At 34.4% G+C, this 14195-nt stretch overlaps 1 protein-coding gene across 5 annotated transcripts in view; it reads right to left on the reverse strand.

Annotated features, from left to right (window-relative positions):
• Positions 1-14195, reverse strand: part of ANTXR1 (ANTXR cell adhesion molecule 1) — a 277518-nt gene that overhangs the window by 145366 nt on the left and 117957 nt on the right. For all 5 annotated transcript variants that reach the window (XM_012539935.3, XM_031950625.1, XM_031950622.1 and 2 more), the window contains exon 11: positions 634-703. In XM_012539935.3, coding sequence (XP_012395389.1) covers positions 634-703 — 70 coding nt within the window. The remainder of the gene's footprint in view (positions 1-633; positions 704-14195) is intronic.

The raw sequence follows: 14195 nt of genomic DNA on the forward strand, positions 1-14195 counted from the left end.
TATAATACTGATCCACAAATCTATTATTCTTTTGTGCAAGGAATATAAACTAACATATTTAGTCATTAGCATCTATCCTATTAATAGTGAGATCATTTTTGTTCTTTGAGAAGGAAAAATGGTAGAATGGCAGAAGCTCTGAATTTAAAACTGGGCTCCCTGGATTTTCAGTTTTGTCACCTGTAAGATTACAGGTGCTAAATGAGCTGTCTTGAAGGCCCCTTCCAGCTCTAAATGCCTTTATCTTTGTCTAAGTAGATAGCCTTTGTAGTATATTTTCTGAACCCTACACTCGTATACTGTTCCTTCCAAAATTCATTGGGCTCATTTTCTTTATATAGAGATTTTACTTCTCATTAGTATGCATTGGAGCAAAATCACACCCATAATTTGGAACCCAACAATTGGAAATTAAGAAGTATAAACCTCTCTTGGAACATTCAGCATCATGAGGTGTAGTTCTATTTATAACTTTATGGATTCAAGTCAATGATTTACTATAAAGTGTGAGCCAATTGATAATGGATTAATCTTTGTGACAGATGAGAATATAAAAAGCTTCTCCCTCCTTGACCCTGCAATTGTTAATAGGATTATCTAGTTTCAAGAGGATGAACATCTGTTAAAACTTACATGCCAACTTCTTCTAAGATGGGAGCTGGACAGAGCAAATAAGTATCTTCCACAGTAAAAGGCTTCTTGTCTAGAAAAAGAAAAGAAGTTGTTGGGAAAAGGGTGAAAGAATAATGTCATGGTCCTGATTTCTCAAAGTTACAAAGAATGACCCAGTAATTTTCATGTTGGGGTTATAATATTCAGCTCTTGGCAAAGCCACCAGATTCAGCACCGAGTCAAGAACTATGCTTGTCCACTTAATCAATCAAGAAAATGTCAGATAAGTCAGAAGACTTGAATTCTATTCCTAAATCTGCTGGTAATTATCTGAGTGAACTGCAATAAAAAATTTTCCCTTTCTAATTCTCAGTTTCCTCATTTGTAAAATAAGAAGACTGGGCTAAATAATTACTAAGGTTCTTTAAATTCCTAAAATTCTGTGACTGCATATACAAAGTTTACTGAGTGTTATAATGGACAAAAGATTGTATGAAGTGCTGTGGGGTGTATAAAATTCCACATTTATCTTCAAGAAGTTTTCAGTCTTTTATGCTTTTATGAAAAACAAGGTAAATAGAAGGAAGATTAACTAACAATAACAAAATAACAAATAACTAAATTACATTGTTTTGCACCAAATTCTATATACCTAAAGTATTATAGGAATTCAGAAGGAGAGACCATTGTCATGATGAAGTTCACTAAGAAGATAGGACTTTGTGTGGGCATTCTAGGTGAGGGCAGTGACATGAGTAAAATGGGAATACAAAATGAGTGGTTTTTTTATATTGCTTGTTTTTGTGTTTAGCAGAAAGAATAATTTGTATGGAGCCCAACTTCTTAAATTATGGGTGGCAACCCTATAAGGGGTCTTACAACTGAATGTGCGGGTCGGTCACAAAATTCTGATTTTTCAGTAAATGTTTGATTTGCATACCTATTTTATATATCTATATGCTCAGGGCTATTTAGAAATTTTCATGAGGAGGCTTGGAGAGACATACGTGAACTGATGCTAAGTGAAATGAGCAGAACCAGGAGATCATTATACACTCAACAATGACACTGTATGAAGATGTATTCTGATGGAAGTAGAATTCTTTGACAAAGAGAAGATCTAACTCAGTTTCAATTGCTCAATGATGGACAGAAGCAGCTACACCCAAAGAAAGAACACTGGGAAGTTAATGTAAACTGTTTGCATTTTTGTTTTTCTTCCCGGGTTATTTTTACTTTCTGAATCCAATTCTTCCTATGCAACAAGAGAACTGTTCGGTTCTGCACACATATATTGTATCTAGGATGTACTGTGACATATTTAACATGTATAGGACTCCTTGCCATCTGGGGGAGGGGGTGGAAGGAGGGAGGGGAAAAATCATAACAGAAGTGAGTGCAAGGGATAATGCTGTAAAAAATTACCCTGGCATGGGTTCTGTCAATAAAAAGTTATAATTATTTAAAAAAAAAAAAAGAAATTTTCATGAGAAAAGGAGTCGCAAGTAGAAAAAGTTTAAGAAGTTCTGGTATAGAGAAACAACATGAGATAGCTTAGGAAGTTGGATTAGGGCCAAATTGTGGAGGACCTTAAATATTGGGCTAATGAGTTTTGATAGTACTATCCAATGGGTAATAGTGAATCATTGAAGATTTTTGGTTAGGCAATAAAATGATAAAATGATGTTTTAGAAAGTTTAACCAAGTTCTAAAAAAGAGAAACAGGAATAAATCACAATTAAGCAAATCATTATCAATTTTCTTTGTGCAAAATCCTATGCTTAGTGCTAGGAATACTAATATATAAGAAAGATCTCAAAGCACTTATATTCCAAAGGAAGATTGTGATGAGAGAAAAAACTAATTAAACACAAATTAATACTAAATAATTGATTACAAAGTCATTGATTTATAATTTTATTAATCACTAAACCACTTTATTAATTATTGATTTATAACTTTATAAATTTATCATTGGGATTCTCAATGTAATGCATACTATGTAGATAATTATTATTCTTTTTCACCTACTTTCCAGTGCTGCCCTAAAGAGCAAAATTTGGTGTCTTGTATTATTTGCTATTTTATGATCATGTTAGAAAACCATATAGCTGAGTCATTTTGTTACCTAAAAGACTCTTCACTGAGTCTCAAAAAGTCAGCTATTTAAGTGGAAGGTGCTGGAAACCTTGTTTTTACAGGAGTTTTTTCTCTTCTTCTAGAATTCTAATTTTTAGAAACAGTTTTCAGAACTACAAACTAAAACAAAAATGTAAGTCATATGAGTGTGTGGACAATTCTTACTGCCCAATAGTTCCACCTGCAAACCAACTCTTTTGTATTAGTTCCTGACTTTTTTTTGTCACAGGCATAGAATTAATAGAAGTCCTTGCTTACCAAGAAACAGAAGACAAGTGCTTCCTTCCTTGAACTAACTTTGAGGGAAATACATATCAATGAGTTTGGATTAACCACTGGGTGCTCTTTTGAATTACTGGGTTCTTTGATTTCTCTAGTTTTCTATAGGCTAATTCGTGTTATATGCACATAATAACAATTCTTCAAAAATGTCTCCAAAGTGGGTAGGGAGACAGCTGATGAAAATCATCAGCACAAAACCATGGAATCATATTACCATATGGGAATTTTCTACTGTTGGAGTGTAAATAAACTTCACCAGTAAAGATCCTAAATTGACATCAACTTGGTCTTTGACTGAATAGTCTGATTGGCTAAGTTCCAAATTCAACTGTCCATAAAACCTACAAATTCATCATGGAAATCCTTTTTCAAGTGAAATAAGGTAATGTACATGGATCAATTAGCACAGGAGTAAATGCATACATACATAGAGTAAATCATTCTAAGAATACTCTATTGTCCCCAGAAATCTGAAGATATCAGTAGGATAAGATACATAGCCAATAAGATACATAGCCAAGTCATAATTTCTTCCAAAATTTTAAACAGGTCATGCATAGATTTTTAAAACTGATCCAGGGTGGGGAGGAGGGATGTTGAAATAAATGGGTAAGGATGAAAAGTAGCACAACATCACAGAATGGTATAATGGGGAAAAAAGCAGGGAATTTGAAGTCAGGAACTATGATTTTGATTCCTAGTTAAAAATTGCCTGTGTGACCTTAATACAAGTCATTTGAATTCACTGGTCCTTAGTTTCTTCCAGCTTTAAATCCTCTGATCCTATAATATATTATAATGTATTCCACTTTTCACATTATTCTCATGCCTATTTTCTAAGTGGATTTGTGTGAGAACTCTAACAATTATCTTCCTGCAAGTAAAAAATAAATCGATATTCATTTAAAGAAATAAAGAAGTAGAGACACAGAAAGATTCAATTGGTTACAGAATTTTAGTTGGAAGGAACTCCAGAGAAGAGGAATCCATTTTGCAACAAATAGCTTTTTTGCAACATGAATAGCTTTTTTTTTTTTTTTTTTTGAATGACTCTAGTAATGGAGCACTGAAGTAGACACTTTGGGATAACCTGAATTTTTAGGAATTTTTTCCTCCCATTAAACCACAATTTGTCTCTCTCTAATTTTTAATCAGTTTTCCTAATTTTGTCCCTAAAGCAAGAACAATAAATGTGTTGTGCACTCTATTACATTTCTTGCTAAATGAACTAACACAAGTCAGTAACAGAGCTCAGGGTAGAATCAAGTCTTCTGATTTCTTCGTGCAATGTTCTTTTCTAAGAAAATCTTTATTTTCACAATAAAGGAAATGTTTGATTTATTGTATTTAACTTATACTTTAACATATTTAACATGTATTGGTCAATCTGCCATCTGGGGGAAGGGGTGGGGGGAAGGAGGGAAAAAGTTGGAACAAAAAGATTTGCAACTGTCAATGCTGAAAAATTACCCATGCATATTTCTTGTAAATAAAAAGCAATAATTTAAAAAAAGGAAATGTTTGTATCTGGAAGAAAGCAAGTACTGGGCTCACCCATGTTCAAAATATGATTTCAAAAGCCTTTTTTTTTTACCCATGGCACCCCTTATTATCATAGATGATTTGACCAAGAATACAGAACATGAAATAACCAAATTATAAGGGACCTTTAAACACTGAATATCACATTGAAGAGGGACAAAGAAAAGCAGGCTATGAATCCATAAATTTTTTTCCATTTAAAGAAACTATCTAGTTCAATGTCATCATTTATTGTGTGAAAATTAGCACCCAAAGAAATAAAAAGAATTCTTCAAGAGCACATGAATAGAAAGTGGCAGAGCTAAGATTTAAACTTAGGTCCCCTATGCTTATTTCATTACATTAGCTTAAAAAAGCCAAAGTCTCCCACTGCATCTGGGGCCATCTCCAGTCATCCTGTTCTCTCTCATCACTGGACCCAGATGGCTCTGGAGAAGAAAGTGAGGCTGATGGCTTTGGCCAGCCCTCCCTCACTTCAATCCAATTCACTTGTGTGTCATGGTATCACTTCTCTGATGTCATGGTTTTCTTTGAGAATGAAAATACTTCATTGTCCTCATGGACTAGTCATACTTGGGAATATTATAGTTCAGGGATTCAGGCCACAGCAGGGACTCTGGGCTATCCACTCTTGACTAATTTCACAGTGGTTCGACAATCATCCCAAGCAATGTGATGGTAGCAAAGAGATGTAGGAGAATCATCAAGTTTGTGTCCCAAAGTCCCTTCTCATGCATCATTTCACAGAGTTCCAATAATACCCTCCCTCCCCCACAACAAGAAGAGGAATAATGGATTTGTCAGAGCACTTTGGTTCAAATTCCAGCTTGATCTGTTTATGGATAAGTACTATATGGTGTTGAATAAGATTGGATTAAATAAATCCTCAACACTTTGAGTCTTGATTTCTTCATTTGTAAAATTTTGAGAATGAACTATGTAAGTCTAGTCTGATCACTAGATTTAAATTATCTGGTATTGGTTGAGTATATATCTCTCTCCTTTCCTCCCTCTTTATCTGTTTCTGTTGTTGACATGGATCAGCAACTGAAATGCAAATATTTAAGAGAAAAAGAAATAGAAAATTATTCTTGGGATTAAGAAAAAAAAGATTATCTTAAATATTTCTGCCAATAGAAGTCTCTCTTCATTTGGATAATTTATTAGGATCCTAACCCCACAAATCACCTATGAGCTCAGAGCTGACCTCTCCATTTTGGAAAGAAAAGTTGTTTGCTTTAGAGTGTGCATTCATTTCACCACAAAAAATGAATGATTCGTGTGTGTGTGAGTGTGTATGCTCTAAACAAAAGAGGAGCATTTGGTTTCCAAAAACTTCAGTCATGTGACTCCTTCTTGGAATAGTACATTAGGAAAAAAGAATTAATACCAAAAGCCATCAGCTGCTACTCCGTTGGTCTGTTAGGCATTTAAGAGATGCCATTCTGCCTTCTCCTCAACCTCTCCTCTTCAGGTCTTGGATTTTATGAACATAAAGCAGCTCATAAAGACATAAAGCTCATAAAGAGAGCACAGCTGCTAAAGAACCAGGCCTGGAGTCAGGATGAGTCCAATTCAAATCTGGCCTCAGACACTTAGTAGCTGTGTGGTCTTGGGCAAGCCACTTAATCTCTATTTGCTTCAGTTTATACAACTCTAAAATGGGATAATAATAGCATCTACCTCCCAGGATTGTTATGAGGATCAAATGAGAGAGCATTGATAAAGCACTTAGCATAGTGCCTGGAACCTAGTAGGTACTCTTTAAATATGTTATCACTATCACTATCTCTATTATTATTATTTCAGTTTGTATGTGTTTTGACTATTAATTTTTAGTTTCAGTTGTTTCCCAGATCATCAACCATCCCCAATGTGAAGCAATGTCCATAATATCAGGTTTTCTGATATATTGTTTAATTTATCTGAACTTTTCCTTTCCTTTTCCTTCTTTATTTCAAGGGAGAAATATAGTGGGAAGTAGTGATATAAAAGCAAGATACCTATCAAAATTTCTCTAAAAATTAAAAGTAGGAGAGTTATAACAATGAAATTTCTGGTGAGTGTTAGAGTTAAGAGTAGGATGGTTCAGCACACACTGACATGTTTAGAGCATAAAGGAACCTGAGTTTATATAGTCCCAACCTTTCATTTTACAAAAGAGGAACAATAAGGCTGACTACCAAAGAATCCAGGTCTCTCAGCTCCTACAGTTTGGGCTTTTTGACAAAACTACAGGAGATGTTTACAATAAAATCCCTGATGGGATTGGGAATTGATTAAATGGCTTGCCCAAGACTACACAGCTACTAAATGCCTGAGGCCAGATTTGAATTTGACTCAGCCTGACTCCAGGCCTGGATCTTTAGCAGTTGTATTCTCTAGCTGCTTTTCTCCATAAAATCCAAGAGTTGATTGTCTTCTGTGACAGGAAAAGAGTTTATGATGGGGTGGAAGTGGTAGAAATGGATTCAAGATCTATCAGTAAAGCTTCATAGATTCAGAAGATTTAAAATTGCAGGATAATTCCAATAGACTTGTGAGGGAGAGAACCAGCTGCATCCAGAGAGAGGATTATGGGGACTGATTATTATTTGTTATATAAATGTTATATAAAATATTTCAGTCAAAAGGAAAAGTGTGAGAAATTTTCCTCATTTGGTGAATTTTCTAAAAATCTTGAAAACAAACAAAACTGACATCATATTTGTGCTTCTTCCAAAGTTTACATATCTACTGTGATATTTGCATTGGATACTAGGGGTATCCAAGACTCTGAGTCCTATTCATCATGGGATTCTATAGGTATTTTTGCATGATATCCAAATTAGGAGCTAGTTTGGAGATTGGTGATTAAGGATGTGTTAAGGCAGCATAATATGATGAAAAGAGTATTAGAACTAGAATCATGAAACATTCTCTTTGAATGCCAGTTCTAGGGCTTCTTAATCAAGTCCCTTAATTCCTTGGATGCTGTTATCATTCTCTAAAAGAGAAACAAAAAAATCTTTCTTTTTAACATCACCAAAGACTTTCTTCAAAATCTATTAGATTATCGTTAGTTCATCAAAAAACATTTAAAAGCACTCCCTATGTGTGTATCAGAAATTCTGCTAGATTTTAGAGATATGATGATGAAAATTAATTGTCACTACATTTAATGAGTATATATTCTAAGGGATATGGGGTAGGGGAGAGATAAATACACACACACACACATATATATATGAACGTATGTAAAACATATACAAAGTAAATAATTTTGGGGAATTCATTAAAAACTGAAGGATGAGGTAGCATGAGAGTTGACATTCTAGGCATGGGGGACAGAGACTTGCAAAGCATAGAACTAAGTAATTGAATGTTCTGTGGAGGGATGTCAGTTGGACCAGAACCAGTCTGTAAGCTATTAGTGGTCAGAGCTGAAACAGAGCAGACTAGATACAGAGAGTCAGGACACAAACAGAAGTTTAATTAATTTCAGAATGAGGAAAATGACATTTGCAAATGGAAGCCCCCTCTCCTAAGAAGGAGGGATTTACATGGGGGGCCAAAGGTAGGTCTTATATTCCACAGGTGGAATAAATTATGACATAATCATTTTTGGGTTTTGAGTTACTCTTCCTGTGGTAACTTTGGGAATGGTATTGTCTCAAATCTTGAGGGTCGTGCCCACCCTTTGGGGCACAGAGCCAGAGTTCTGTGATGGGAACAGGGGTGCAGTACCTGTCAGTGACAAGGAACAGGGACTTTGCATATGTGATGGATAGCCCTGGGAAACAGAAGATCTACATCTTTCAATAAACACCTGGAGTGGGGACAAGCAATATTCTTTTGCCAGAGGATAATGTTATTCTGAGTGCAAAGGATTATTGTTATGCCATGCTCAGGGCATAGTCTTGCTAGGTTTTAACTCTAATCTCCAAAATATTTTGACAGGGCACAGAAAGACAAATCTGGTTGCTAGTCTCTCTACCCAAGGCATTTTCACTGACTGTTCTCCATTCCTGGAATGCTCTCTTCTCGTGCCCTCCTCTGGATTTCCTGGTCTCCTTCAAGTCTCAGATACAATCCTATCTTCTACAGGAAGTCTTTGCTAATCCCTCTTAATGCTAGTGCCTTCCTTCTATTGGTTATTTATTCTGTATATAATTTATTTATACACATTTGTTTGCATTTTGTTTCCTGTTTTAGATTGTAAGCTCCTCAAAGATAGACACTGTCTTTTTTGTATCTCCAGCACTTGGCACAGTGCCTGGTACATTGTAAGCACTTAAACAAGTTTATTGATTGATTAGTTATCAATGGTCTATTCAGGGGTCCTCAAACTTTTTAAATAGGGAGCCAGTTCAGTCCCTCAGACTGTTGGAGGGCCAGACTATAGTAAAAACAAAAACTTTGTTTTGTGGGCCTTTAAATAAAGAAACTTCATAGCCCTGGGTGAGGGGGATAATCATTCTCAGCTGCTGCATCTGGCCCACGGGCCGCAGTTTGAGGACCCCTGGAAGTGGATGGATGGTTATTGAGGTGAAAGAGGGTCTTACTGTTGCAGAAATAAAGCACACTTAATTTGAAATTTTCTATAATTGATTTATGGATGCATCCACCATGCACTGTCAAACTGGTAAGACAAGGGCATGAATTAAGCATTCCACATAGATGATTTGATGACTGGCGAATGGAATCCAACATTAACCATTAAATCTCTCTGTCTTTTAACTTCCTCATTTTTCAAAAGGGGATATTTTATTTACCTCACAGAGCTATTATGAAGATAAGAAGGGGGAAAATGTGTTTAAAACACTTTGCAAGCTTCAAGGTGCCACCTAAGTATTCAGTTATTTTTAACAGAAATTAGTGCTGAATTTTGTCAAAGACTTTTTTTTATATCTTTTCATATAATCATTTGATTTTGTCATTTTTATTATTGATTTGATTATACTAATAAAATTCCTATCCTTGTATTCCTTACATAAATCCAATCTGGTTGTACTGAAACATTTTTTGATATATTGCTTTGCTAACATAGTTGTTTAAAATTCATTTAAGTGATAGTAATATATAGTTCTCTTTGTTTCAATTCTTTCTGGTTTGTGTATTATCATATTTTTATATGGAGTTTAGTAGAATTTCTTCTTTCTTTATGTTAAAAAACAGTTTAGCCTTAAAAAGAGATTATTTGTTCTATGAACATTTGATAGAATTCTCTTGTTAATCTATTGGATCTAGGAACAATTTTTTTTCTTTCTGAGTTCATTTATAACTCACCCATTTCTTCCATCTAAGATTAAATTGTTTAGATTCTCTATGTTCTATTTTGCTAGATTATTTTATGTTTTAGAGACATTTGATTCAATTCACTTCATTTAAACTTTTAGTTTTATTGGCATATAAATGAGTATATACTCTTTGTTTACTTTTCTTGTGAAGTTTTTCTCTCTCTCTTTTTTTAATTTAGATAAATTGGTTCCTCCTTCCCTTCTCTTTGTGGCGAATAGTTATTATTATGTAATAATTATATAACAATATATAATGATATATAATATAAAAATATAACATAAAATAACTATTTTGTTAGTCTTTCAAAAAGAGAGGACAACATTTTCTTTTTAATACATTTTTGAGCTATAGTATGGCATAATTGATACAGTGCTAGGCTTGGAATTTGGAAGACCTGGATTCAAAGTCTGGTTCTGATACTTACTAGCTGTGTAACTCAGGGAAAATCATTTAAACTTTATGTGACTCAAGCAATTCATTAGGATTTATGTGTTAAGTCACAGATGGATTATAATCTATATTGGGTGAGGGGGTTTCCAAATCAAAAGCTCCATAGCTACACTGACAAAATTACATTACTTGTGCAATAGTCTCATTGTACCTTCCCTTATCTCTGGGCCTTCTCCAGGGCTACTCTAGCTTCTCAAAATCCTACTTTCAGATTTTCACTTTTCACATGAATGGTTACCATCTGTTTAATTTCTTCAATTTCTAGCAGACAAATGTGGACTAGAAAGCTGTAGTTTGATTAGAACAGAGAAATTCACAAAACACAACACCACATTTTTTCCCACTGTACTCTGCCAGAGAAAGCCAGATTGTCTTATTCTATTGGAAACAGGTTATGTAGGTAACAAAAGACCATTTTATGTCTTGATTCATGTATTCTACTACATTTTCCTGGTGATAGTAAGGAATGGTCAGTAGGAAAAATCTACAATCCAAGCATTTTCTTTAACCGTCATTGAAATTAAACAATGAACTGGACTCCTCTGTTGGAAAATATTTGAATTGGTAGTCTGTATAGTTTGTTAGAGAAGTAAGCAAAGAAAAATCATCCACATACAAATTCAGGGAGCACAAGAAAGTTGGCTCAGGAGGAGCAATACAGTGATATCACCCAAAGACATCACTGAACTTGAGGTGACAGAGGCAACAGATGCATCTCTAACATTTGATCACTCTTCCTACTAGTATATATATATATATATATATATATATTTTAGAGAGTGAGTTCTGGGTCTATCTGAGAAATGTTTAATTAGAATTTTTTTAATGAAGACATTTCATTAAATACCTTTGTTTTGAAATAATTGTTAGCATAGTGATTAGTGGAGCTTGGCACAAATATAAAAGAGAAAGAAGTAGATAAGGGTGCTTAGTGGATGATTGGGTTGCTGTTTACAACCTAAGGGTGGATTTTAGTTAAGGCCCTTAAGAAGGAATAGGTGGAATGGCTATATGGGGATGCTCCAATGGGATGAACAGGAATCAAGTAGCTTAGAGTCATCATGACTTAAACAGAGGATATTTTAGTTTTTTTTGTTATATAACTTAGAGGAGAAAAATAATAATGATAATATTCAAACTTGAGAAATTATGGAATCCAATTTCTTTAATTTATGATAAGTAAACAGGAGAAGAAAATCCATGCCTTTTATCAGCCAATCTAAGATTTGATTAGGTTGACTGACATAAAAGAGAAAGGACCAACCTTTAAGTCAGGAAGACCTAAACCTAAGTGCTACCTTTAACTAAAATTAGCTATATAAAAAAAAAAAAAGTAAAAAAAAAAATAAAATTAGCTATATAATTATGGGTAAGACACTAAACTCAGTACTTTGTTTAAAGTACTCTAAAACTATATTATAGGTAAGCTGACAGTCTCTATCGGTAGAAAAAGTTTTCACACTGGAAATTCCCTATGTTGATGAAATATAGGGAATCCCCATCGTGGGTTTAATCCTTTCTATAATTTGCTAGTCTGGATTTAGCACAACAAACAGTCCTTTTGTGGATCCATTCCAGCTTGAGAGAACTTGGCAGAGATTATTCTTTATCACTCTAGCTTGGAGACACAAGATCACTTAAACCCCATGATAAGGCATCAGAAAGTGGTATTAAAGAGACTGATCAATAAGTTCCAAAAATACTTCTAATGCTTTGTCTGCTTGGCATGCAACAAGAATTTACATTTGCAAAACAGTTCCAGCTCCCAGTTACTTTTGCCAATTTTCTTATTTGATCCTGATGATAACACCATAGAGTCAATAGAGTAGTATTATTACATTCATTCTATAAATGAGTAAGACAGAGGAAGAACAAGATTAGATGGACTTGCCAGAGACTCTATATTACTAACAAAGCTAAGTTTAGAACCACAGCATCATAGAATTTGGAGACAGAGAGATCTTAGAGATCATTTAGTATAATCTTCTTGTTTATAGATAAAGATTTATCAGTCAGAAAAAGATGAAGTGACTTCTTCAGGGTCACACAGTTAGTGGTAGAGCTTCATCCCCTATCATCTCTTTTCAAATTCCCTTTTCTTTCCCATGACTATTTTCTGGACAACCGCTACTCCCGCAGATACTCGACTTACTTTAAGTTAATGGGTACTCGCTAGAAAATAAAAGAAAACTGAGAAAGGGTAATGGCACCCAAAGTTCTAGCAAAATATCATTTTACTTTGGATGAAATCCACTGAAAAATTATTTCCAACTGTTGACATTTCACAAATCATCTAAGCCAAGAATTAGTCTTTTCTCAATTTGTTGCCTTGAGGTCAGAGTAGTTGCTGAATTTAACATGAAAACTTCCAGCTGTGTTTTGCTAGACTAGATTATTTCTTTTAAGCCTTTCTTTTTTCTTAAGTGGAGAAATTCACTATCCAAGGACTAGGAACCAGTCTATTGCATCTTCATAACAATTTCCACTTAGGCAGAATGGCTTCCAGTTGAACACTTGCTAGCAGGAATTTCACATTTACAATAAATGGTGAAGAGTTTGGAATGGACAAGACTGCTTCCTCAATATCTCTTTATCTATAGATATTTGCATATCATCACTACTCCTTTTTGCTTCTTAAGAAAAGAGCAGACCCTTACAGGTACAGAATTTTAGTAAGTAATATTCTTCCCTTTTAAATCCCTAGGTTTAACCAAACTCACATATTGAGTTTTAGCATTTTAATGGATATGAACTTGCTAGAGTTGTTCAGTTCCTAGGTTAAGCCTAGCTCTAGCTGAGAAAATACTTTGGAAATCTTCACATAACTTAGCAAACAGTGATCTGTGTTTGTTCTGGCTATACTTTTCCCTTACTCTAGACTTAGAATCATGATCCAAGAAAAGATCTGTTTTCAACTGGAAATCCATTTGTGGAGAAGTTGGAATTCTAAAAAAGAGACATGGGCACATTTTTGAACTGAAGAAATGACCTATTAAATGGCTAGTAAATAAGAAAAAATGAATGTTTTGCTAATGCTGTAATGAAAAGTACTCTATAATTTCCTCCTTTTGTAAAGAGATAGATGAGAGGGTTGAGCTAGATCATCTCTAAGGTCTTTTCCAGACTCCAGATGGGTGATCCCATGATTCTGAAGCATGACCAGAAAGTAACAAGATTGAGTTTGTAGAAAACATACTTTTATGCCCCATATATTCACAATTTTAACATTGTGGGTGCCCCCTTCACAGATGCTTACTGTAACTCCTCCATCCCATAGTAGGTGATTTCTTGAGTTTCTGTAGAAACTCCCATGTCTGAAACCTTTGTGGCATTGTTGAGTCTTCATTTTTTCTTACTTCTTCTAGCCAAACAATTACTAAGTTGAATCAATTCTTCTTCTACAACAATCAACTTTGGATGGACCCTGTGGTCTACTTTATGTCTTCTTTATGGAGGAACACACAAGGACAAGTGTCATGAAGGATAGGAAGATAGCACTGAGCACTGATCTGAATCATTGTTGTGGAATTCTTAAATTAATAAGAACAGATCCATTTGAATATTTGTGTATAGCTCCACTGTAAGCCAATGGGAAGTTTTGATAATAAAAGAAAATGAACCAGAGTTGATCCAGAATTTTAGCAAAATTTTCTTTTACTTTAGATAATTCCACACACAAAAATATTACCTTCAACTCTTGACATTTGTAAATTCATAAATTATTTTCTAAAACAAATTTTTGCTTTTTCTTAGTTTGTTGCCTCGAGGTCAGAATAAGTGCTAAATGTTAACTAAAAACTACCAGCTGTAATGTGCTAAGTTAGAACTTAAAAACAACAACAACAATAACACTTTCACTTTTTTTCAGAGGGGGGCAATTCAGGATCCAA

Source organism: Sarcophilus harrisii, chromosome 2 (genome assembly GCF_902635505.1).
Source record: "Sarcophilus harrisii chromosome 2, mSarHar1.11, whole genome shotgun sequence".
In the NCBI taxonomy this organism is placed as follows: domain Eukaryota; kingdom Metazoa; phylum Chordata; class Mammalia; order Dasyuromorphia; family Dasyuridae; genus Sarcophilus; species Sarcophilus harrisii.